At 43.0% G+C, this 26,460-nt stretch overlaps 1 protein-coding gene across 1 annotated transcript in view; it reads right to left on the bottom strand.

Annotated features, from left to right (window-relative positions):
• The window catches only part of FREM3 (FRAS1 related extracellular matrix 3), a 117,702-nt gene that overhangs the window by 73,330 nt on the left and 17,912 nt on the right, over nt 1–26,460 (bottom strand). The window contains exon 3 of the mRNA XM_034771603.1: nt 317–463. Coding sequence (XP_034627494.1) covers nt 317–463 — 147 coding nt within the window. The remainder of the gene's footprint in view (nt 1–316; nt 464–26,460) is intronic.

A 26,460-nucleotide genomic window follows, 5' to 3' on the forward strand; every position in this document is an offset into this window, starting at 1 on the left:
TTCCCAGACCTGTAGAAGAGCTCTGTGTGGCTTGAAAGCGTGTCTCTCTCACCAACAGAAACTGGTCCAATAAAAGATATTACCTCACCCACCTTGCCTCTCTAGTATCTTTGGACTGAGATGGCTACAACTACACTGCACACATAAAGAGCCATGTACCAACAATAAATAACAACCGTGGTGTTACTACTGTGGTCCCTGGATGTTGAATAGGTAAAAAACAGCAACACCAGCTGTACAGTCGCTACTGATGCTGCATAACAAAGCTGCCTCTCCCCCACCATATGACATCTAGAACAATTACAAAGTAACTCACTGATGAAAGACGTCTCTCCTAAGTATCCTCTGCGCTTGAGAGTCACCTCCAGGAACTTGGAGTCCTCGTCTACAATGTAGTACTCTTTCTCCAGTGAAATCCAAGCCCAGTTCAAATGGAAGCATTGGCTCTTTAGCTTGTTTCCTCCTGTAATTAATGGGAATAACAGAAACATCATGATACAGCATATGAATTCCAGGACAGGGCTAGAATTCACTGAGATTGTCATTCAAATGTACTTGCTTTGGCATCAGGGCAAATTAGGGGGCTTTTTTTCTCATCTATGTATACTTGGGAAAACAAGTGCCCAAGCATGGAATAACCGAGTACCTTCCTACAAGCTCCCACAATACACACTAAAAATCACACTCTACAGACCTGAAGGCCTGGTCAGGAGGCAGAGTCAGTGTGGTTTAGAGTACAGACTCCCTAACTGAGCTAGCCATTACTTTGCAGAAATTAGTCCTACTTCTGATAGAAAAAGTCTGGGAAGGTGGCTTTTCAAGGAGCCATGGCTAGGTCAGAATGTGGTGTCACATTAATGCTGCTTTTGCTATGCCAATGTATATCCATCTGCACACAAAAAATTGAATGTAGTCTGAATTTACACATATGCCACATGTTTGTGTATTGAGTAATAAAGTGAGATAATCACATAATACAGAATGTGGTAATACTTTGCACAAGAAGAATAATCTGGAATTGTGATTAAGTGTCCCTTCTTATTCTTAGGAAAATGATTTAACAACATTTCAGATAGTCTCATCTATATAAAAAAACAGAGACTGAAGAGAGAATTATGAATTTAATGTCAAAGATATATCATACTAAACACTTTTTAAAGGATGCTTAGGGAATTTGCACATCTAACTTACATTAGAACCAACAGGAGCCAGACGTAATTTCCTTCATGGGAGACCACATTAATATTTCATCAATGGGAGACCACATTAATATTGTTATTTGTATTATGGTAGTGCCTAGAGGTTGCAGCTGAGACTAGGGTTCCATTGTGCCAGGCAAAATAAATGCCTTTATAGCAACAGTAAAGGCCTAATCCAACTTCTGTTGACAGCAGTGGGAGTTGGATTGGGCTCTAAATCAGGAGTAAGTCCAATAAAAAAATCTATGAAGCTCCATCAATGTAAAAGCAGTGTGAGATCATAATCAATCCTAACATGATTCCTTCCTCCTACTCCATCTGACATTTCCAGCTTCTAATCAATTGTACTCCTGAACTAAAGATTCTAATGGCACCTAGGAAACTCAGCATTCATCAATAAAGAAATCCTGAATATCACCTCGGTTAGCTGCTGAAGTTTAGGGCTATTTACCAATCTGGAACCTTTTCAGTTTAGCTGTTTGTTTACTGCTCTGGCTGACACGGAGTCACAATGTGTAGTCTGAAAAATTACCTCTGAAAACATATTCCACACATGCATCTTTATGACTGGTGTGCAATGGCCAGTGGAGGTGGGGATTTTTTTTGTCCTCAGAAACACCCCAATAGATCTTATAATTATTTCTGATGCAAAGTGCAGTTCAGTGCGATTAATGGCCAACAATCAAAGTTGTTCTTGGTTGCTATTTGATACAGCCTTTCTTCCTTTTTCTCCCCTTATCTAATCAACTGTTGACAGTGGTGGTGTTGTTTTTTTTAAAATAACCCAACCGTAGGTGCCCCAAATTGCCAATGCTACTTTAGCCTGGAAGTGGAAGATTGGAAACAAATCAAGTGTGAGTGTGATTCAGAGCCAGATTTTTAAAGAAAAATAAAACTTTTTAAAAGAATCTTTTGACTTCTTGAGAGATACCTGACACCTGTAGGAGTGTGCTTATGTTAACAGACTCCACAAGTTTCCAAGCACTTAATCCAGTCTAGGATAAACTGGAACACTTCTAATTCCTTAGCATCTACAACCAAAAAAGAGGTTTCAGTTTAAGAGTACAACTTGCAAATTATGACACTATATAGACACTTACAGGACAGACAGTGCAACTACATGTCTGGCTACATCTGTTTCCAATCATGAATATTGACTTCTTTTGAAGTCAGTGTTTGCATTCTAAAGCACTCACTCCCCTTCAAATCACAAAAAAGAGCAAACAATTTTCTCCACGCACCTGAACTAACTGCAGAAAACAGAGGTTAGTGATGGGATGGGGAACTTGTACCAACTTCCCTAGGCCTTTACAACTTGTACATTATGAATGGAGAAAGAGAAAGCAAACCAAGCGGTTGGTCATGCACTCTTCATGGGAAGAAACCATGAGTTCACCATGTCTGGGTGGGTTAGAATGCTCTCTGAAATTTCTTCAGCAGCAACATTCCACACACACTGGGCATGTTGGCCTCAGTCAGTCATTAGAAATGCAATTTATGATGTGGCTCTGCAATCTATCACATATGTTCATATGTACACACTCGGGAACACATATGTATAGATACAATAGAAATATCACACAGACAGCGGAGATATCCATGTGAAAAATTGCCTTTGGTGGTTGCCCTTTATGCTACTGTTATTTGCAGTGGAGAGAGCTGTTGTTTTTATGGGCTCTTTATGCTGCATTAGCATTATTAAGGCAGCCTGATTTTTCAGGTACAGAGAGATGAAAACAGGAATGAAAATGTATTTTTAAAACTCTCAAAATATTTCTGAAATACTTTATCTCCAACATCCATGGTAGTGTGGTAAAAGCTTTATTGGGAAAGACCTTCATAACTCACTTTTGGCTTTCCGCCCATGGACACTTAAATAAAGCGTTTTTTTCTCCCATGTGGATGTAGCAATCTTGTTGCTAGTGTGACAGGAGCGATATGGGACAGAAGATGTCAGCGTGCACTTGTTGGTTTCATGAGCTAAGGGGGATTCTAAAACTCACCTGTAATGAACAATTATCAAAAGGTGGGTGTAAATATTCATTCTTACTGATCAAAACCAAAACACTATCTAAATAGTCCTATCGTCACGTTACATAAATATTTTTCCAAACGTAGGGACCATTTTTGTTCCACTTAATGTTGCTAATGTTATTGATGATGAAATAAAAGCATAGTTCACTGAGAAGTTTATATTGTTATGGTATAACGATACATATAAGCCACTACAGTCTCTCTTTAGAATCAGCTAGTACACGGAAAGAGCAACAACACAGACACCAAAAACAGTTGAAAAAAAGTGTATTTTGCATATGTTCACTTATGAAAGCAACAGTGACCTTGGCACAGTGCATATCTTGAGGATTAACGACTAACTGGAGGAGCTGATGACCCAAAGCAGCTGGTCAATCCCCAGGAAATGCCCTGTACCTCTGTCACCACTGCTGAATAAAACAGCAAGAGGGGTACAAGCACACACCATTTTTCAGCAATGCATACTTCAGACTTTGACTTAGTTACTGTGACATTTTGTAAATTCACACATTAAAAAACCCTGTTAACTTACAGTTAAAGTTGTTCAAGCTCGTTTCCCATCAATGCTATTGAAGAAATCAAGAAACTCTTCAGCCCAGGGAAGATGACATCCAGAGCAATCTCAGCCCCCTGTGTCTTACCACTCAAACAGCACAACACCTACAAGTTCCCACAGACTCTTCACCTCTACAACAGACTTCTCTTCTCTTTCCATACAACCTCTCTGACGGGCTGGCTCTAGACCAAATAGCACCGCAGGAAAGGAGTGTCTTCGGCACCCCTCCCCCCCCAATTTGTTAAACTTTTGAATACCTTCTTTTTTATTGCATTTGTAGTCCATTTCATGACTTTGATGCACAATTTGCATGCATGATTTATCCCTGTCACATAAGATAAATTTGCACACTAGGATCTGTAAATCTGTATTTATTCATGCCATATATAAACAAAATAAACAAAAGTGTTTCCTCTAAGCTTATAGAAACTTTTTAATTTTAAGAATAACTGAAATGGCCTAAAATCAAGAAATTGAACTGTGCACTCACATTGGGTAGACCAGTATTAAATAGTGTTACAGTAGGTGACAACCTTAGAATGTTAACCCTAGTCCTTCAATTCAAAAGGTCACTTTTCTCGCCTTTGCTTTCGCAAGCTGAAGCACAGAGTCAGAGAGATCCAAAAACTGACCAATGACATTTTCAAGTGATAAAATAGCAAGTGACGTCAGTCTCTCATTGGCCACCAATCCATTGAAGATATGTTTTAATGAGCCTGAGCTTTGAAAAGCTGCACTCATCACTTGCAACTGTGACCAGGAGCGTGAGCAGAATCCTCAAAGCTACCCACACATTAGGGGTGGGGGGGGGGGAGAAAGTGTCCTTCAGCTCTGCATCATGAATGAATTGGAGAACTTGTAGTGGAGAGTGCTTCACATATTGCAAAATGTGACGGATGTTGTCCATTTTGACAGAGGTCTTTATCGTTAACTTCCAAACATTCATTGACATCCAAATATGTGTCAGCATCCAGGGAAGGTCTAGATAATTGTTTTAAAGTGTTTTCCTGTCCACTGGCAGCTTACTAAGGTCATACAAAAAGCCCCAGATCTTTTCGTGGTGCTTTATTTCTCCAAACCTTCTTCAATGGACACGTGAGCAGCATCAACGAGTGAGCAAAAAAACCTCCCTCTTGAATTTTTCTTCTGCGCTTCCCAGCACCTCACCTCTGCCTTCGGAACCAAACTGTCTCTTCTTCCAATGAATATGAGTTTCCTTGAAGGGAGGCTTAACTCTTATATTTTCCTCCTTTTCTTTGGCAGCAGTGATGCCATCTTCAATCCGTTGTCTCTGTAGGCCACAATGAAATCAAGGCAGCTTCTCATCAAAGTAGTAGCAGTTGCAATGTCCATCGACTGAGTTTGTAATGCCTTGCTTGCAATGGTTACTTGGAACAGGATATCGTGCCAAACCACAACTGAGATCAGAAATTTGAAGTCAGTGATCTGGTTTGCCAGGCTTTGCTCCTTGTTGGATTCCAGCCTCGGCTTTACTTGACTACGTCAGTTCCATCAGGGCATCAATAACCTCAGTCACTTGGTACCTCACTGGCCTTACACTGCAAAAAGAAGAACAGGAGTACTTGTGGCACCTTAGAGACTAACAAATTTATTAGAGCATAAGCTTTCGTGGACTACAGCCCACTTCTTCGGATGCATATAGAATGGAACATATATTGAGGAGATATATATACACACATACAGAGAGCATAAACAGGTGGGAGTTGTCTTACCAACTCTGAGAGGCCAATTAATTAAGAGAAAAAAAACTTTTGAAGTGATAATCAAGCTAGCCGAGTACAGACAGTTTGATAATAAGTGTGAGAGTACTTACAAGGGGAGATAGAGTCAATGTTTGTAATGGCTCAGCCATTCCCAGTCCTTATTCAAACCGGAGTTGATTGTGTCTAGTTTGCATATCAATTCTAGCTCAGCAGTCTCTCTTTGGAGTCTGTTTTTGAAGTTTTTCTGTTGTAATATAGCCACCCGCTATATACCCCGATGCCAACTCTGTCCACATATCTATTCAAGTGACATCATCATAGGACCTAATCACATCAGCCATACCATCAGGGGCTCGTTCACCTGCACATCTACCAATGTGATATATGCCATCATGTGCCAGCAATGCCCCTCTGCCATGTACATTGGCCAAACCGGACAGTCTCTACGCAAAAGAATTAATGGACACAAATCTGACATCAGGAATCAAAATACTCAAAAACCAGTGGGAGAACACTTTAACCTGTCTGGTCATTCAGTGACAGACCTGCGGGTGGCTATATTACAACAGAAAAACTTCAAAAACAGACTCCAAAGAGAGACTGGTGAGCTAGAATTGATATGCAAACTAGACACAATCAACTCCGGTTTGAATAAGGATTGGGAATGGCTGAGCCATTACAAACATTGACTCTATCTCCCCTTGTAAGTACTCTCACACTTATTATCAAACTGTCTGTACTCGGCTAGCTTGATTATCACTTCAAAAGTTTTTTTTCTCTTAATTAATTGGCCTCTCAGAGTTGGTAAGACAACTCCCACCTGTTTATGCTCTCTGTATGTGTGTATATATATCTCCTCAATATATGTTCCATTCTATATGCATCCGAAGAAGTGGGCTGTAGTCCACGAAAGCTTATGCTCTAATAAATTTGTTAGTCTCTAAGGTGCCACAAGTACTCCTGTTCTTCTTTTTGCGGATACAGACTAACACGGCTGTTACTCTGAAACCTGGCCTTACACTGTTAATGCAGTTCTCCCAGTGACTGTCAATAAAGTGGCTTCACGGACAGATTTGTAACATTGTCTGCAAGGACCTTCCACCTGATAGCTGATGCTAAAACCAGGATGTAGTTTGCTAAAACCTTTGCAGTACTCCGAAGAGAGATAATGAATCTAAAGACAATGATGCTGTATCTGACACAACCAGGTTGAGGAATGGCAGCCACAAGGCACGACAAAAACTCTTGGATTCAGCACAAGAATCCTTGCCTGGATGCCACTGTTTCTTCCCTACATGTGCGTGCCATTGTTGTAGCCTTCGCTGTCACAGTCCTGAAGCTTTATTTTATTCTCATTCAAAATGTTCATAAACAGTTCTGTTAGGCCAGTAGAGTTGTCCATAAACCAGAAACAGATAAAGTGTTCCTTTACTTGGATACAGCCATCCTCATCATCAACAAATCTTACTGTAAATGACATCTTTTCACTGTGACTAATGTCGGGAGTGCAGTCCATTATTACAGGATAGTACTTTGCTTTGCCGAGCCACATTAATATGTTATCAAGCACCTTCCTTGCCATAAGGTCAAGCAATTTGTTTTGAATTGTTTTGCTTTAGTAGTGGTCCATAGCTTCTTTACAAACTACTCGATGTAGGTGCTCACACATGGCATAATATTTCCCAAGTTGCTCTACCAAGCTGAGGAAATTACCATTATGCTCAAGCACGTTACTCCAAAGCTGGCTTTCTACATTAATAATACACTGGTTTTCTGCATTTATGCATTTATTCAGCTTGAGCCTGGACTCTACCTCCATCCATTTGAAGTAGGCTGTAAAATGGCCGGGTGACTTTTCATGTAGATTCAGGGCATCAGCTAAGTTATGCCAGTAATTGTAACCAGAAAGCGCAAGTAATGATTTGGCATTCTTATGAAATATTCTGCAACAAAAACAGAACACTCTGTTAGTTGATTTGGAGTAAACTAGCCAATGCTGATTCAGTTTCTCACCTTTCATGAGCACTCTTTTACAGACTGGCTTTTAGAAGTGCCGCTTCTGCTCATTTACTGGAAATGTCATACTCGATTTTCCCCGGCCCGTTCAAAATTGTACAATCAATATCAGCCGAGTTAAGGATCGCTAGCCATAAAGTAGGATCTGATATATTGATTTCTGGTGTGCAATTTTTCTCACTGCTGTTTCTGTCATCATGCAAGGCTGATTCTTCTTTATCGTTTCTCTCCTTCTCATGTGAGCCACATTCTTCTTTATTACTCATTTACGCCACCAGGAAAACTGGATGATTCTCCATCACTTTCCTCAAACTCCCATTCCTTATCTTCAGGTAAATCTGCTAATTCCTTAGTAATAGGACTTCCATAATTTACGCTTCTTTCCTCAATTTCTTCTGCACTGGGACGATTGCCACTTCCTAAAGCCCGGAATATCTTGTTCTGTATCAGATATTTTCCTATCCTATTTGCCCCTTGTTGCAAATTAGATTGCAATTGAGCTTTTCGCTTCCTATACTGAGCGCCTGAAGGCTTCTTCAGGGGCTTCTTTTATTTTCTACAGGGGAAGACAGACATTATTAGGGAGAGCAAAAGTCTATGTTCTGCAGTCTTAGGCCTGGTCTACACTATAAGTTTAGGTCGAAATTAGCAGCGTTAAATCGAATTAACCCTGCACTCGTCCACACAATGAAGCCATTTAGTTCGAAATAAAGGGCTCTTAAAATCGATTTCTGTATTCTTCCCTGACGAGGGGAGTAGCGCCAAAATCGACATTGCCATTTCGAATTCTGGTTAGTGTGGCCGCAATTCGATGGTATTGGCCTCCAGGAGCTATCCCACAGTGCACCATTGTGACCGCTCTGGACAGCAATCTGAACTCGGATGCACTGGCCAGGTAGACAAGAAAAGCCCCGCGAACTTTTGAATTTAATTTCCTGTTTGCCCAGTGTGGAGAACACAGGTGACCACGCAGAGCTCATCAGCACAGGTAACTATGCAGTCCGAGAATCAAAAAAGAGCACCAGCATGGACTATACTGTAGATACTGGATCTGATCGCTATATGGGGAGAGGATTCCATCCTAGCAGAACTACGTTCCAAAAGATGAAATGCCAAAACATTTGAAAAAATCTCCAAGGGCATGATGGAGAGAGGCCACAATACGGACTCACTACAGTGCTGCGTGAAAATTAAGGAGCTCAGACAAGCCTACCAGAAAACCAAAGAAGGAAACGGAAGATCCGGGTCAGAGCCTCAGACATGCCGCTTCTACGCTGAGCTGCATGCAATTCTGGGGGGGAGGGGGCGCCACCACTACCCCACCCCTGACCGTGGATTCAGAGGAGGGGGTAATCTCAACCATGCCTGAGGATTCTGCGGACGGGGAAGATGAGGAGGAAGAGGATGAGGATGAGCTTGCGGAGAGCACACAGCACTCCGTTCTCCCCAACAGCCAGGATCTTTTTCTCAGCCTGAATGAAGTACCCTCCCAAGGCAGTATCCCGGACCATGAAGCCATGGAAGGGACCTCCGGTGAGTGTACCTTTGTAAATATAAAACATGGTTTAAAAGCGAGCATTTTTTAAATGATTAATTTGCCCTCAAGACTTGGGATGCATTCACAGCCAATACAGCTACTGGAAAAGTCTGTTAACATGGTTGGGGATGGAGCGGAAATCCTCCAGGGACATCTCCATGAAGCTCTCCTGGAGGTACTCCAAAAGCCTTTCCAGAAGGTTTCTGGGCAGTGCAGCCTTATTCCATCCTCCATGGTAGGACACTTGACCACGCCATGCTAGTAGCAAGTAATCTGGTATCATTGCATTACAAAGCCTGGCAGCGTATGGTCCCGGTGTTTGCTGGCATTCAAGCAACATCCGTTCTTTATCTCGCTGTGTTATCCTCAGGAGAGTGATATCGTTCATCGTATTGACACCCCACATGGCACAAGCGGTCAGGGCAAAAAACGGTAGTTCTGATGTCTCTGCCTTGGTTCCTAAAGCCAGCTGGGGGCTGGGTCTAATTTGTGCCAGCTTAGAACAGCCATTACTACAGTCAGATCACCAGAGTACAGCATGCTCTAGTCATGATCCTTCCTATCTAGAAACACTTCCTACTTTGGGAAGATTTAGCAAGTAGGGGGTGGCATAGGCTGGTGTAGTTGTCTGTATGCCAGCGATTCCCTTCACCACCAGCGGAATCCTCAGTTGCACTTTAAGGGAAACCTTAAGGCTACCTTGCACCACTGCAGAGGCAAAGCTACCTGATTAGGAGGCCAGCATCTGGCCTGTTGTATCCTTCCCATTCACAAGGAGAAATTGTCTGTCTAATTTTTTGCCCTAAAGGGTTTTTTTTTTAAACTTTCCAAGAGTAATCTATGAGATTGAAAAATAAATTGTCTGAACAAAGTTAACATCTCTCTGCTGTACCAGTAACTTGAATTATCATGATGATGCCACCATTTCTTGCCATTTCCCATCCCTAAAACTGGCCTGCAAAGTCAGTCTTTGGGACCCAGGAAGTCCACAGTGGAAAGAGGCCCTGATTTGGGCTAATTTCATCTTTTATTTTCAACAAAAAGTTTATTTTCCTCTTCCTGGGGAGTACAGCCTTGAAAATGTAAGCTGATTACTAGGATTGAAAGTTTGGGCATGTCTACATACGAAATTAGGTCGATTTTACAGAAGTCAATCTTTAGTAAGCAATTTTATACAGTCGATCATGCACGTGCCCACTAAGCGCATTAGGTCGGCGGAGTGCATCCTCAATACCCGTGGCAAGCATCGACTCACAGAGTAGTACATCGTGGGTAGCTATCCCACAGTCCCCACTGCTCATTGGAATTCTGGGTTAAGCTTCCAATGCCTGATGAGGCAAAACATTGTCACAGGTGGTTTTGGGTACATGTCGTCAGTCTCCCCTCCCTCCCTCCTTGAAAGCAACGGCAAACAATCATTTTGCACCTTTTTTTCCTGGGTTATCCATGCAAATGCCATAGTATGGCAAGCATGGAGCCCGCTCAGCTGCGCACTGCTTTTGTGAGCATTGTAAATACTTTGCGCATTATCCTGCAGCATGTGCAGAGCCTAGCTAGGAGCCGCCAGCACGAGGAAGATTGTGAGGAGGACATGGATACAGACATTCCTGAAAGCATAGGACGTGGCAACTGGGATATCTTGGTGGCACTGGGGCATGTTGATACAGTGGAACGCCGATTCTGGGCCTGGCAAACAAGCATAGACTGGTGGGACCGCATAGTGTTGCGGGTCTGGGATGATTCCCAGTGGCTGCAAAACTTTGGCATGTGTAAGGGCACTTTCATGGAACTTTGTGAGTTGCTTTCCTCCACCCTGAGGCGCAGGAATACCAAGATGAGACCTGCCCTGACAGTTGAGAAGCGAGTGGCGATAGCCCTGTGGAAGCTTGCAATGCCCGACTGCTACTGGTCAGTCGGGAATCAATTCGGATTGGACAAATCTACCGTGGGGGCTGCTGTGATCCAAGTAGCCAGGGCAATCAATACACTTCTGCTAAGAAGGGTAGTGACTCTGGGAAGTGTGCAGGTCATAGTGGATGGCTTTGCTGCAATGGGGTTCCCTAACTGTGGTGGAGCAATAGACAGAATGCATATCCCTATCTTGGCACAGGATCACCTTGCCAAAGAGTACATAAACTGCAAGGGGTACTTTTCAATGGTGCTGCAAGCCCTGGTGGATCGCAAGGGCCATTTCACCGACATCAACGTGAGATGGTCGGGAAAAGTGCATGACGCTCACATTTTTCAGAACTCCAAGTTGTTAGGAAAGCTGCAAGAAGGGACTTTCTTCCCAGACCAGAAAATTACTGTTGGGGATGTTGAAATGCCAATAGTTCCAAAAATTCAGCAGTGGGGGGTCCTTCCGCTCCAGCTCTTCGGCGGAAATTCAGCAGTGGGTCCTTCACGTGCTCCGGGACCCGCCGCCGAAATGCCCCGAAAACGCGGAGTGGAAGGATCCCCGCCGCCGAATGCTCAGAGGAGGAGCGCTGCCGCCTAGGGTGGCAAAACCCCTGGCGCCGCTCCTGGCAGAAGGACTGCATGAGCTCTGAAAACATGTTATGGCGAGTGCATTTTTTTCGGCTTCTAATCTGCGATAACCTCAGGGACGGAGTTGATGTGGGGAGCATAGAAACATTTGCAGCTTTAGAGGGGGGGGAAATGGAGAGTAGATTTTCAAAAGATACATTTCTGAGAACAAAAGAGAGACTCTTTCACAGTGAATCAAGCAATCCACAGCAGACAGCACATGTGTTTTATGTACAAGGTCGCATTTTGCCTTTTATATTGCGTGCCTGCTGGTACCGTGACACATCACACATGGCTGGGCAACAGAATTCGGTTTCCAGGCAGTCATGGTAAGCCAAAGGGTACGTGGGGTTGGCTTCTTCCGCGTTCATAACATGTGGGAATGGTTTCAAACTGCAGCGCCCTCCTTTCCCATAGCAAGCAATGCCGGTTGCGTTTGCCATTTAAAAGAAGGGGCTGCAGTTTTGGGGTGGATGTGCAGCACACCCCTCCTCCCCCACGTGGCTATTCTCTGGAATGATCCTTTTTAGCCAAGCGCGAACAGCCCAGCATAACCAGGGTCTAATGTGTTGGGGATCACCAAACAGAGGGGATTACTGTTCCCTTACAAAAATTCCTCTATTTCAACCAGGTGACCATGAATGATATCACTCTCTTGAGGCTGACACAGAGAGACAAATACCGAATGTTGCATGAATGCAACCAAAACCCAGGACCAGTCGCTACCATGCTTTGTGCTGCAATGATTCCAGACCACTTGCTACTGGCTTGGTAAAGTGTCCTACCGTGGAGGACGAAATAAGGCAGCCCTCCCCAGAAACCTTCTGCAAAGGCTTTCAGAGTACCTCCAGAGAGCTTCATGGAGATGTCCCTGGAGGATTTCCGCTCCAGACACATTAACAGACTTTTCCAGTAGCTGTACTGGCTGCGAATGCATCCCAACTGTTCAGGGCAAATCAAACATTAAACACAATTGCTTTTAACCCCTGTAGTGTCGTTACAAACGTGCACTCACCAGGTGCCTTTTTGCCTTCAGGGTCCGGGAACAATACGCCCTGGGAGGGTATTGGCTCCAGGGTGAGGAAAAGGTCCTGGCTGCCGGGGAGAACAGATTCTCCGCTTGCCTGCTGCGCATTCTCCTCCTCCTCATCATCCACAAAATCTTCATCCCTGTTGCGTGAGGCTGCCGCCTTGCAGGTGTCCACAGAGACTGTTGGGGTACTGGTAGGGTCCCCCCCTAGAATTGCATGCAGCTGATCATAGAAGCGGTATGTATGGGGCTCTGACCCGGAGCGACCGTTTGCCTCCTTTGTCTTTTGGTAGGATTGTCTGAGCTCCTTAATCTTCATGCAGCACTGCTGTATGTCCCTGATGTAGCCTCTGTCCACCATGCCCGGTGCGATTTTGGCATATATATTAACATTTTTTCTGCTGGATCAGAGTTCTGCCTGCCCAGATTCTTCTCCCCATACAGCAATTTGATCCAGTATCTCCTGTTCGCTCAATGCTGGAGCTCGTTGTGATTCTAGGATGGTATGGTCACCTGTTCTGCTGAGCTCACCTCACTGACCAAATAGGAAATGAAATTCAAAAGTTCCCGGAACTTTTCCTGTATACCTGGCTAGTGCATCAAAGTGCTGTCCAGAGCGGTCACATTGGAGCACTCTGGGATAGCTCCCGGAGGCCAATACCATCAAATTGCACAGTGCTGCGTCTACAGTACCCCAAATTCTACCCAGGAAGGTCAATTTTAGTGCTACTCCCCTTGTCTGGGAGGAGTATAGCAGTTGATTTTAAGAGCCCTTTAGGTTGGCGGAACAGGGTTGGTTTTGTAGATGCATTCATTATAAAATCAACCTAATGCAGCTAAATTCAACCTAACCTCATAGCGTAGACCAGGTCTTAGTCATGAATTTTCTTCAAGTACCACTTGTTATTCATGGTCTGCACTACAGCTGTCCAAGGACAACAGACTTTCAGATCCATAAAAATTACTGCCACCAGTCCCTCAAATTTGTGAGGGATTCAAATCAGTTCATAGCTATAGGGGACAGTGTATCTCAGACTGCCATTGATGGCATTAGGATAACTGCAAGCTCCCCCAGCCAGCTTCCTGACACTGAGCCAGCTTCTCTTCTGAGCAACCACTGTGACCTCTGGCTACCGGAGGGGAAGCTCAATGGTGAAAGGCAACATTACACCAGTGGGCTGGGCACGAAACTGAGACTAAGAGCTTTGACATGGACTCCTTCTGTAGCCTTTGTCAAGTCACTTAACTTCCTTTCTTTAGCTTCATCCTCTGTAAAAAGGGGATAACAATATTATAATAAACATACCTCACAGGATTATTGTGACAAATAGTTGCATGTTTATAAAGCACTATATTAGTGATACGATTCACCAGAAACCTGCAAGAGCCCTGTGTGATGCCCAGCTTACACTAACAACAGTCCCTTGCAAAACAATTTTAGATGTTGGCAATGATGCACAGAGACTAGCTGGACTCCACTGTGCCTCCAACAGGAGGCTAAGGGTGTCTGGAAACTTCTGATCCTCCCCCTCCCCCACTCATCTTTCTTTCCTTCCATACCAAATGAGTTACATTTGGAGTTGCATCCCAAAGAGCTAACTTCTTTTCACTGTTTTATTATTTACATAAATCATCCAATTACAGAGCACAAACAATATCAGGCAATTCATGCAAGTTGCTGATCTAAATTTGGAACATTCACAATTCATGAGCAATCTGTAGACAAAAGATTATTCACTGAAAAAACATTTATGAATGATTCCCAATAATAAACACATTCCAGCATTTTGCAATCTCTTTGAACACAGAAAAAGGCACAATTAATCAAATTAACCTGGCATTAAAATTATTCACGCAGCTCTACTTAATGTTCACTACATCTATGTTCTGCCTGTGGTTTGGTCCTAATCCATTCTAGTATGTCATACTTAGTTTAGACATTCTCACAGAGGATCTAAACAAAGCATCAATCATTTTAAATATCTATCAGTGCATTTACAAGCTGAGTAGTCTGATTACTTATCCAGATGACCTGCTAAGAGTCTCAGATGTCACAAGACTGATATATACAATATGAGTTTTAACAATGACCTTAGTAACACTGGAAATATAAATGCCTTACAGGCCATACTATAGGCTTTGGAAGAGTTAGTATGATAAACATGCTTTGTGGGTGCTAGTACAATGCAGTCAAGTAAAATGAATACAGGACGTAAGAATAATTCAGTTTTAAGAATAGATTGACTGTTCACTATACTGTACAGATCCTTGTCTGTATTCTGGAGATGTACCAAAAGGAGGGTCAGAAATGTAAGCTCCTGCCATATGCCAGAAAACATTTTTTATACATGCTTCTGGGCCCAGAACAACCTATAAGGAGAAAGGGGCTCGAAGGCTCCCTGTGGCTTTTACAGCCTCAGGTCCATTTTCTGATCTCATCACCACACTGATACTTGCTTAACTTCTTGGGTTTGTGGCCAGAGTAACTACAACTCTGACTCCCTCAATGACCAAACCAACTGTACTTCATTCACCTCATTGCCTTGCTCACTAATTCGCTGCATTACTGCTCCCTTGGTTGATTATCTGTGCAATTATTTTGTGGCCTCTCTTTATTAATTGACCTGTTGCATTATTGATCATTGGCTAATTAATTTCTCTGCCACCCTGCTATTCACTTGGCATTACTTTGGCCACATGCTTGCCAGACTTCTTCTCTCCTTCATTCTTTCCTTCTCCTTCTCTTTTTCCCTGCATCACTTTCCATCGCTTCTGTCTCCCCTTCCCCCTTTTCTGTTCCCACCAGCTCTATCTCCTCTGATCTCTAGTGATATCTGCCTAACCCCAGGCCCTCCTTCCACCCTTTCCTTCTCCATCACTATCTCTGCTCATCTGAATCATCCCTCTTAAACTTCAAGCCCAATGCAACCTTTCTCTGTTCCTTCTTCTACTCCCTCTGAAATGTCCACTCCACCTCACAGAAGATCACTGCCACTCATTCCCTCTTTGTCTCTTGCTTTCTCCACCTCCCTGGACTCTCTGAAACCTGGCTCCCCCACCCTCTGACACGGTCTTTGCACATCCCCAATCCCCTGATATCTTTAAAGGAACGTGCTGGGTATGTCCTGTGAAATAGGCATGCTCTGCTCCAGGCACCACATCTTTATAACTATATCTTCCAAACAATCAGGAATAGCACTGACTGGGCTATAATTGCAGCTCAGTTCAGAGCTCCTGGTCAAGATACCATTGTGGCAAGGCACATGTAAAAGACAGGGAGTCAGATACCAAAGAAGAAAAATCAAAACCTTCATGAAGGTGCAGCTGCTCCAGTCCTGGAATTCATGAACCAACTGGTTGCCCCCGTGACACAATTTCCTAGTCTTTTGGGTATTGTACCACAAGGAAGAAAGACAGGTGGCAGACACATGGTGTTAAAAATGGGTGGTGATGTTTGAATATAGAACACACATGGCAGCTAACCGGTCCTACTTTTATCTGAAAACTTGACAGAACAAGCATATCCAAAAACTAAACTGATTGTCATTGCTGAAAAGTTGGAAAGGAGCTAGTGGGATGTGTTACACACAAGCGAGAGGAGGCTGTCTTCTGGCTGGGATGTATTCCACCTAGTACTTCCTTCCTACAGGTTCTTGAATTTCCAGACAAATTAGACAATACTGTGAGTCTTCAGACTGATTGATGCATACTGCATTGACTCATTATAAATGCCCTTTACCTTAGCCACTGGAAAGTGCATCACCCAGCAGAACAAAGCCTTGAGTCTGGGTCTAAGTCAGGTTCCAGGCTCCCTGGTAAGACTAAGTGGATCTAGAAACAAGTCTCAGCCAAAACTCTGATAGATAATGAGTGGCTGGGGTTAATGGCACTCAGCTAAGCCTTGGGCCATTAACTCTTCCCAGATGGCCATTGATCCCCAGAAAATTGTGCTCTGGTTGTTATTTTTAGGAGTGTCTGCTCCATATAACAAAACAACAATGATGAGAAGTAACCACTATCCACTCTAAATGACAGAGCACAACACTTAATGGTATCTCAAATAAATCTTTATTTATTAACAACCATAATCATAACTATGACAAATACAGACTATTTACTGGAGCAATGTATGAAATCAAAAACCCTACAAAACTCCCCACCTTTATTTAGGTTTTATTACAAATCCAAAACTCAGCCCAGATTACTGGAAAGGTCCATAAACCTTTCAAGTGAACTTGGGCCGATTTCTGATTCCATGGCTAAAACACGATAAACTTGCAGTTTTGATACAAAAAAAAAATCATATGAACCTCCATGATTTAGATTGATTTTTGCCTTGAACAAACCCAAAGCTCAATCTGAAACTCTGGCTGTATAAACTAGTGCAATCTGTAGCCAAAGGAAAGTCAATGGAGTTACAGAAGAGATGAACTGGCTGTTGGTGTCTAATGCTAGAAGCCCTATCAGTGATGGACACCAGATGCTATAGTGTTTCTAGCAACTAATGCCAGGCATAGCATTAGATATTAGGGGTCAAATTTTGATCTCACACTAGTTTTACGCTCTGTACACTTCTATAGAGTATTTCCAGACATCTATCAGTGCCAGTAAGATCACAACTAGGCTCTACAAGATGTCGAAAGCTAGTAGCACCGCTAATATGTAATGGGAACAATACTACTAGGAAAATCCAATCGAGCAGTGTGTCATGACTTTCTAAGGGGATAAAATCTGCACAACTTTGGATCAAGATTCTGAACAGTCCCACACTTTGAAAATTAACTTTGCCTGTGACACAATCAGAAGTGATGGAGTAAGAGAGAGTTAATCATCAAACAGAGTGGAGATTCCTGAAAAGTACAGACCTAACGTACTTAGAAATGTATTCTTTATATGTTTGTTCTTTTGTCAGATATTGATCATGCAGTTATGTGCACGATTCCTGCATTAGAAAAGGAAGAACCCTTCCTTAAATATCTGAACATTTCCATCTTCACCTCCAGCAGAAAAGAAGGAAATAAAAGCAAGTATGTAACATTACAGCAAACACCATCCCATTTAAAATGAAGTCTAGTTATTCTGTTTACAACATGTCTACTACAGTGCTAAAAACATCCAATTCCACAATATTCATTAAGTAGTAAGACAAGATGTATTACCTGTATTTAATTATCACATGGCAACCACAACTCAGAAGTCCCTAACTATTATTATAAAAGAGGGAAAAAATCATGTTTTCCAAGGCTTTGTGTGTGTGCTAGCATGAGATAAAGTTGACTATTCGTAATGTGAACAGTATCTTTAGTCCTAAATTAAGTTATTCCTCCTAGCCAATGCTCTTTTGTGACACATTTTAATGTTTGGCATTTCAGGTCCCTGAAGGTGCTGAATCTATATGGAGCTCTCAGAGACACTGTAAATCAAGACTTTACAGTCTTGATTTACAGGAGATTTATTGCATAGTTTGACCTTTAAAGAGTTCTAACCAGAGGCAAGCTGACTGATTCAAGTTTCGAAGCTGCCGGGTTCCACGAGGATGGCTGCCAGGTTGGAAGGTTATTGCATTTGTAACTCCCAAAATTACATCAACATGTCAAAATGTAGCAATACAGCTGATGTTCTAAACAGTCGCAAGGGAATGCTCCTCAGAGTGGTGTAGGCAAAGCTCAGGATGAATCACGGACAGCACCTCTGGGAAGCAAAGAACAACTTTGCTATCTGGGAACAATAAGAATAACTCATTCATTTATCACTTGCTTTCTCTGAGAAATCTGATAAATCTTCATGTTGTCAATAAAAGTAGCTGCTTAGTTACAGACGTATTTCTTTCATAGACAAGCTAACATGATTGTCACCAACCTGTTGTGGCGAATCTTGAATAGCCTGATGAAACATATACTGGCTAGCAAGGCCAGAAATGAAAGCATCAGATTTGAATATCACTGAACCTGGGGAAGGTCAGACTTAGAACTGAACTTTGCAGGTAGGACCCACCACTAATATGAGCTGATTTACAGAGGTACCTGAAATGTCAAACATATTTAAGTATGCTGTAAAAGAGCATTGTGCCTGGCCCCAGCACAAGGAGAAAGGCCCTTCAACTTTCCCCCACACTGGGCAGCCATACAAGGGGAAGGGAATGAAGACCCTGCATTATGGGGAGCACAAGGTCTCCTTCCTTCTGTGTATCCTCTAGGGTGCAGTCTATCTCAAAACAGAACGGGGCTGGGAGAATAAAAGATGAGACCACCTGCAAAGTGAACCATTTTGCCTTTTGTGGAGGGAAGAATGTGGCACCATCCCAAGGAGGAGGGCAATGTGCACATCCTTGCTGCACTCTGAAGAACTGAGGGAGGATTTTGCCTCCTGAGACAAAACTCCTCTTGGTGCTTTCAGTGGCTATCAAAATGTAGCCAATTTACACTTTATTGTTAAGCACTTTGTTTTTCTTATTGTTTCAAAATATCTATTTTTTACAAAATGGACATCAGGCCAAAGTGAACGGAGGGTGCTAGACACACAATAAGAAGGCTGACATTGGGAAATTCTATTTTGACATCCGATTACTACTCTGATTGTATCCACATATGCAGTTTTAACCTCATATCAGGGGGCTAGCTCTGCAATCAAGTTCTTCTTTTCTAAGGGAGGTGGGCCCAAACCAAACTCTCAGACAGAAACACTACAGAACTTTGGGAAAATCTGCATCTGAATCTATATAAAAAATGTTCAGCCATTCTCCATTTCTGTAACATGCATAACCCAAGAAAAATCTTATCAGCGCTGATATTTTTATGAACTGGAGATTTGGCGGGTGGGTGGGGGGCAGAATAGATGGAGTGGATTAAAAGTGTTCGAAGCGGTGTAAAGACAAGATTTTTTGGGAGCATGGGTAAGAGGATAAAAGGAAAGGGGATATTTCCTAATATCCAACCCAGACCCCGCCGCCACCACAACTTGAGACCACTGCTCCTTGTTTGGTCATCTGCCACCACTGAGAACAGCCTAGCTCCATCCTCTTTGGAAGCCCCCTTAGGTAGTTGAAGGCTGCTATCAACCCCCCTCTCACTCTTCTCTTCTGCAGACTAAATAACCCCAGTTCCCTCAGCCTCTCCTCGTAAGTCATGTGCCCCAGCCCCCTGATCATTTTCCTTGCCCTCTGCTGGACTTTCTCCAATTTCGCCACATCCCTTCTGTAGCGGGGTGACCAAACCTGGACAAAATACTCCAGATGTGGCCTCACCTGTGCCGAATAGAGGGGAATAATCACTTCCCTCAATCTGCTGGCAATGCTCCTACTAATACAGCCCAATATGTCGTTGGCCTTCTTGGCAACAAGGGCACACTGCTGACTCATATCCAGCTTCTTGTCCACTGTAATCCCCAGGTCCTTTTCTGCAGAACTGCTGCTTAGCCAGTTGGTCCCCAGCCTGTAACAGTGCATGGGATTCTTCCTTCCTAACCCCAGAACTTGTCCTTGTTGAACCTCAGATTTCTTTTGGCCCAATCCTCCAATTTGTCTAGGTCACTCTGGACCCTATCCCTACCCTCCAGCATATCTACCTCTCCCCCAAGCTTAGTGTCATCTGCGAACTTGCTGAGGGTGCAATTCATCCCATCATCAAGATCATTAATAAAGATGTTGAACAAAACTAGCCCCAGAACCGACCCCTGCAGCACTCCGCTTGATACCGGCTGCCAACTAGACATCAAGCTGTTGATCACTACCTGTTGAGCCCGACAATCTAACCAGCTTTCTATCCACCTTATAGTACATTCATCCAATCCATACTTCTTTAACTTGCTGGCAAGAATACTGTGGGAGACCGTAACAAAAGCTTTGCTAACATCAAGATATATCACATCCACCGCTTTCCCCGTAGCCACAGAGTCAGTTATCTCATCAGAGAAGGCAATCATGTTGGTCAGGCATGACTTGCCCTTGGTGAATCCATGTTGACTGTTCCTGATCACCTTCCTCTCCTCCAAGTGCTTCAAAATGGATTCCCTGAGGACCTGCTCCATGGTTTTGCCGGGGACTGAAATCAGGCTGACCAGTCTGTAATTCCCCAGGTTCTTTTTCTTCCCTTTTTAAAATATGGGCACTATATCTGCCTTTTTCCAATCGTCCGGGACCTCCCCTGATCGGCATAAAAATTTTCAAAGATAATGGCCAATGGCTCTGCAATCACATCAGCCAACTCCCTCAACACCCTTGGATGCATTAGATCTGGACCCACGAACATGTGCACGTCCAGCTTTTCTAAATAGTCCTTAACCTGTTCTTTCACCACTGAGGGCTGGTCACCTCCTTTCCATACTGTGTTGCGCAGTGCAGCAGTCTGGGAGCTGACCTTGTCTGTGAAGACCGAGGCAAAAAAAGCATTGAGTACTCCAGTGAAGGAAGAGGTAGGATATCAAAAGACTCAGGGAGCGGCTCAATGGAGAGTGAGAGGTAGATTCAAGTATAATCACTACAGAAGTGTTAAAATCTAGAGGTATTTAAATTGTGTTTGAAGAATAGATTCTCTCTTCAGCTGTAGTTCACTTAAATAAGTTGCTATCAAGTGATTCTTTGATACGTTTAATTAAAAAAAAACTAAAATGGATGAGTATATTCAATATTTTGCATTTTTTAACAATAAGTACTCAGCCATGTGTAAAGAGGCCCTTCCGTGTGGGGCTTATATTAAACTTTCCCAATTTCCCGTCTGTTTGCTGTTTAGTTTCCATGGTATACTCTTAATGCATACTTTTAAAACAATTAAGATTTCCTTTTTTATTGGCATCTCTCTTTATAGTTACATACTCCACCATAAACTTTTAAATACGATGCTTATTTAACTTTAAACAAGCATGAAAATGGTTTTGACAAATGAAGTAGCCCTCAGAAGCAGTTCTCAGTATGTGTCTTTGAGCAAGGACAATAGGGTGGACTCAGATGAAGACCTAGGAAGGCAAAAGCATGCTTGCCCTGTTTGCCCCCAATAATTATCTTAGGTACTATGAGAAAGAAGCTATGTGGCAGATCTCAGCTAGCTAACAAATCAAAGGTTTAAACACCATTCATTATGCTCAATGCAAATGCGGTCAGGGGTATTTTTTGTTTTGTTTTGAATTCTGGTACATAAATGGCCCTGCAATAAATTACTGCACAACCAAGAAAATATTGTGAAAAAGCTCATGCTTAGATTGCACCAATCCCTTCCAAAAGCACATTCTGTTTTCAGTTATTCTCATGTGCTCAAGCTATGATGAATCAGTACCACCACCAATAGGGCTCTATATTTATACAGCAATTTTCATTTTTTAGGATCTTTAAAGTTCTTTATTGGCTCTCTATATAGGGATCACACACCTAAATGACTAAAACATAAAAATAAATGACAGAGGGTCCTGTGGCACCTTTAAGACTAACAGAAGTATTGGGAGCATAAGCTTTCGTGGGTAAGAACCTCATTTCTTCAGATGCAAGTAATGGAAATCTCCAGAGGCAGGTATAAATCAGTATGGAGATAATGAGGTTAGTTCAATCAGGGAGGGTGAGGTGCTCTGCTAGCAGTTGAGGTGTGAACACCAAGGGAGGAGAAACTGCTTCTGTAGCTGGATAGCCATTCACAGTCTTTGTTTAATCCTGATCTGATGGTGTCAAATTTGCAAATGAACTGGAGCTCAGCAAAAACCTGTAGGAGAACACTTCCATTACTTGCATCTGAAGAAGTGAGGTTCTTACCCATGAAAGCTTATGCTCCCAATACTTCTGCTAGACTTAAAGGTGCCACAGGACCTCTGTTGCTTTTTACAGATTCAGACTAACGTGGCTACCCCTCTGATACATAAAAATAAATGGGTCTTTGTGCAGATCTCCAAATAAAGTAAATGGAATTTCTGAGTGAGACTGACAGAAGCATCTGGTAATTTATATCTAAAAATCAGTCCTAGTCCGAGCCTAGCAACACTATAACTAAGGCTAGAAAGCAATTTCCAGACAAAACCATTTTATCTAAAAAGTCATAACTATAGCAATAACGTTCCTTCCAAACTTGGCCTCAGAGTGAGAGTGGATATGTTTTTGCTAAGTTCAACCAAATATGATTTTCCAGGTTTCACATTCATGTGTATGGAGATCAGGGCCTGATTCTGATCTCATTTATATTGGTGCAATTCAAAAGTTACTCCACTGACATCAGTAGAATTACTCTGGAGTTAGTAGTATAACAGAGCCCAAAATTTGACAAACTGTTTGAAATTGACACTGTGGGCCTGATTCTAGTCTCATGCTAAAGTCAATCACCTAGCTTGATTTTCAGAGGTGCTGAACACCTTTTTCTTCCTCCAGTGTCAGTATGAGTGGTAAGTAAGAGGCACCTCTGAGAATCAAGCCACTTTTTTGAAAGGTACCTGCCCATTATCTGGATTGTGAGTTAAATGCCACAACCCACAGACGGGAGTGGGATGAAACCACCCCACTCCTGAAGGAGCACCGGAGCTACTTGTCCCATCCATTAGTATGGAGCAACAGATTGCTCCTCCGCATGCCCTGACCCTCTATGAGCCAGCGCAGTGCCATGAGCCCAAACTCCTCCCTGCCCCTTTTCAGAGTCCAGCTCCTGGGCAGGCAGCAGGAACAAGAAGCCTGGGATCCCCAGGGACCAATATCTTGAAAAACCTCACAAAGTGAGGTGAGAATCTCGCTCAGTGCTGCACCATCACAGAGTGGCAGCTCACTGTATGGTCCTAGGAATCTGGGTACCTAGCTGTGGATTCCAAACTTCACACAGAGATGCAGCTCATTATACATTTGGAAATGGGGCACAGGAGTGTGTTCTACTGAGGCAAGAATTATTTAGAAATCTTAATCCTTAAAAGAATTGAAGCCATAGGAAGTAGGAAGGGATCAGGCTAAACAAGTCCATTTTATTATCCTGGTAAGTGTCCTGCCTGAGAAGTGTTCTACTATTCTCCAGAAGACTGTAGGACAGATCAGTGTACAAGAAAGGAAACCCAGGAGGGGGATTGCAGGAGGAAGAGAAGTTGAGATAGGAGAGGAAAAGCAGGCAGGAGACAGGATCAGGAGATGGAGACTGGAGAGGGGAAAGAGACCAGGAAGACAACCCTGAGATGGTGAGTGGTGGGCAGGAGGTGCAAGAAAGTGGGGACTGGAGATGGGGGAACACAGTGGAAAATGGAGAAGTGAATCTGAGAAGAGGGGACGTGGAGGCTGGAGAAGACAACTTGAGCTTGTGGAGATTCTGAGTCTAATTAGACTAATCAAGCAGCTGAAGACCCCAATAAGTTTCATCAGTGTAGCTGAGGCCTGGTCCAACATGAATAATTAATGGCGGGAGGCCTCATTTTTTGGAAGACAGAATGAGGGACATAAATGAGTCATCAGCTTGAAAACACAATATTTGTGCTAAATAAAGTAAGTCAATAGGTCAGTAGTTTAAGAAGACAATGTCTGAGCTAACTAAGATAAGATGGAGAACACCCAGGGAACTATATACTCTGAACTAGATAACAAGGGACAAAATAAGTGGGAGTGTAAAGATGAGGTAAAGAGGAAGTCAAACCATGGACAGCACATGCTGCACAGGGACTAGTTACTGCAAAGTAACCAAGCCAATCCTAAAATGTGTGATGCAGTGTACAGTAAATGCAATGAAATATATAATGAATGTAAAGGGAGGGGGTAACTTTGGAGCTGTGGTGTACCCTACAGCCATCCCCGCTATGTTTGAGTCTGATCAACTTTGTATAGCATTGCTATATGCCAAATAAAGTCACCTGAGTGATAAAGTCTGGAGTCAAACTGAGTTTTGAACTCTACTCCTTTGGACTGTCAAAAGATTAATCAACTGAGTTTCTCATATATAAGAAAACATTATTATGGAAAAAAATTCACCATACATCATAGGCAAGATTTGGACCAGTTAGCAGAAAAAAGAACACATACAGACATAGGTTTCCTTAAACATACATGTATCAAAAGGTGAAGAGTAAGTAATTACTACACAAGCAATTTGTTTAGAATGTTTAAAATGTTAATGTTTGGGGGGGAAATGTTTCCATTTACTGCAGCTAAAACTTATTTAAAATAAAGTGATAATTCTTATGTACATCTTTGTATGTGTATTATGTGTATGTACAAGAATCATGATTCCCGAAGTGTTGGGACATAAACTCCAACACTATTTAAACTATGAGGGAGCCGTGTCCTAGTACTTCAAGAAAGCATCTATTGTTGCTTGTACTGCTGTAGCATCTAGGAGCCCCAATCATGCACCAGACCCTATTGTGTTAGGCACTGTACAAACAGAACAAAACAAAAACAAAACAAAACAAAAAAAGACAGTCCCTGTGCCAACCTAATTCCTGAACCAAAAAAAATGGTGGAAAGACTGGAAGAATGAAATGGAAACTTAAATAAAATAGGAAAGAAAGGAGGATGAAAAAGAAGAAAAGAGCAGTTATTTGAAAGATGCGATTAGATCTTACCCACACTGTTAGATCTTACTGTAGACCTGTGCTAATGTTCCCCATGGATGCGTCAACCTGATAAATTCTGTCTCTTGTGCATAGCCTAGCAGCCTGCTGCATGCTGGGAACTTCCTTGGAAGGTTTGGAGCAGGAATCTTCCCAACTAGACTGCATAGCTACAGCAATGCCACTCTTCAACTATTACCTGCCCATCCCCCTCCTTTGGAGCTTGAATAGCTTTTGCCCCTCTTATGCCTGAAAAAGATTGGATTGGAGAGAAGATGGCTGATGAGTCCCTCCCCCAGGCTCTCTTCTAAACCTAAATCAATTTTGTGTATTGTGTGCAGTGCATACCCTCACTTCAGATTCCCCAAACTCCCATACTTGTGAGAACCATGCTGATTCTACTCAGGACCAGAGGTGAAAGTAAGCTGATCCGATCTGGTCCGGCGTACCGACAAGAGCCAGTACACCGTGCCAGACTGCACCAGCTTCGCGGCCGGGATTTAAAGGGTTCTGGGCTCCCCGCCGCAGCGGGGAATCCAGAGCCCTTTAAATCCCGCCCGCGGCTGCGGCAGCCAGACTGGGGCCGGGATTTAAAGGGCTCAGAGCTCCCGCGGCTGCGGGCAGTCCAGAGCCCTTTAAATCCCACCCACGGATCCGGCAGCCGGGCTGGGGCCCTTTAATTTGCCTCTGAGCTCCGGGGGCTCCCAGCCACCTCTGCAGCTGGGAGCCCTGGGTTGATTTAAAGGCCCTGGGGCTCCCAGCCCCAGCCAGTGCCCCAGGGCCTTTAAATCTTGAGAGGCCCCGCCTCTTCCGGTTGAGGCCCCGCCTCTTCCGGTTGAGGCCCCGCCCCCTCAGGACTCCAGCAATACTGGTAAATCCTGTAAGTTACTTTCACCCCTGCTCAGGACAGGCCCTCAGCACCAACAGAGGAGGGGACTTGATTTCACACTGATTTCCCGTATATTTTTTCCCCCATTTTGACTACTGATACTAATGTATACACAGATAATTCACACCAAACTCTGTGGCTCTAGTTCTTCCATCACACGTACAGTAGTGTAAACTAGGAATAGCTGTTTTGAAGACATCAGTTACATCAATGTAAAACCAGTGTAATCAGGCCTTATCTATGCACACCGGTACAAGACCTATAGATATGCACATACATATAAAAGTATAACTAATCTTAGTAATATAATGCTAGCTTTCTTGGGGGGAGATATGGGTTCTGCAATAAGGAAAAGCAATACAGTCATATTATGTTTCACCTCTCAGTTTTTTCAACACTGTTATCCTAGTAAGATGAGTGTACATTTTAAAAACACTCTTTCTTTACCAGGACAGAATAGTAA

This window comes from Trachemys scripta, chromosome 5 (genome assembly GCF_013100865.1).
Source record: "Trachemys scripta elegans isolate TJP31775 chromosome 5, CAS_Tse_1.0, whole genome shotgun sequence".
NCBI lineage: Eukaryota > Metazoa > Chordata > Testudines > Emydidae > Trachemys > Trachemys scripta.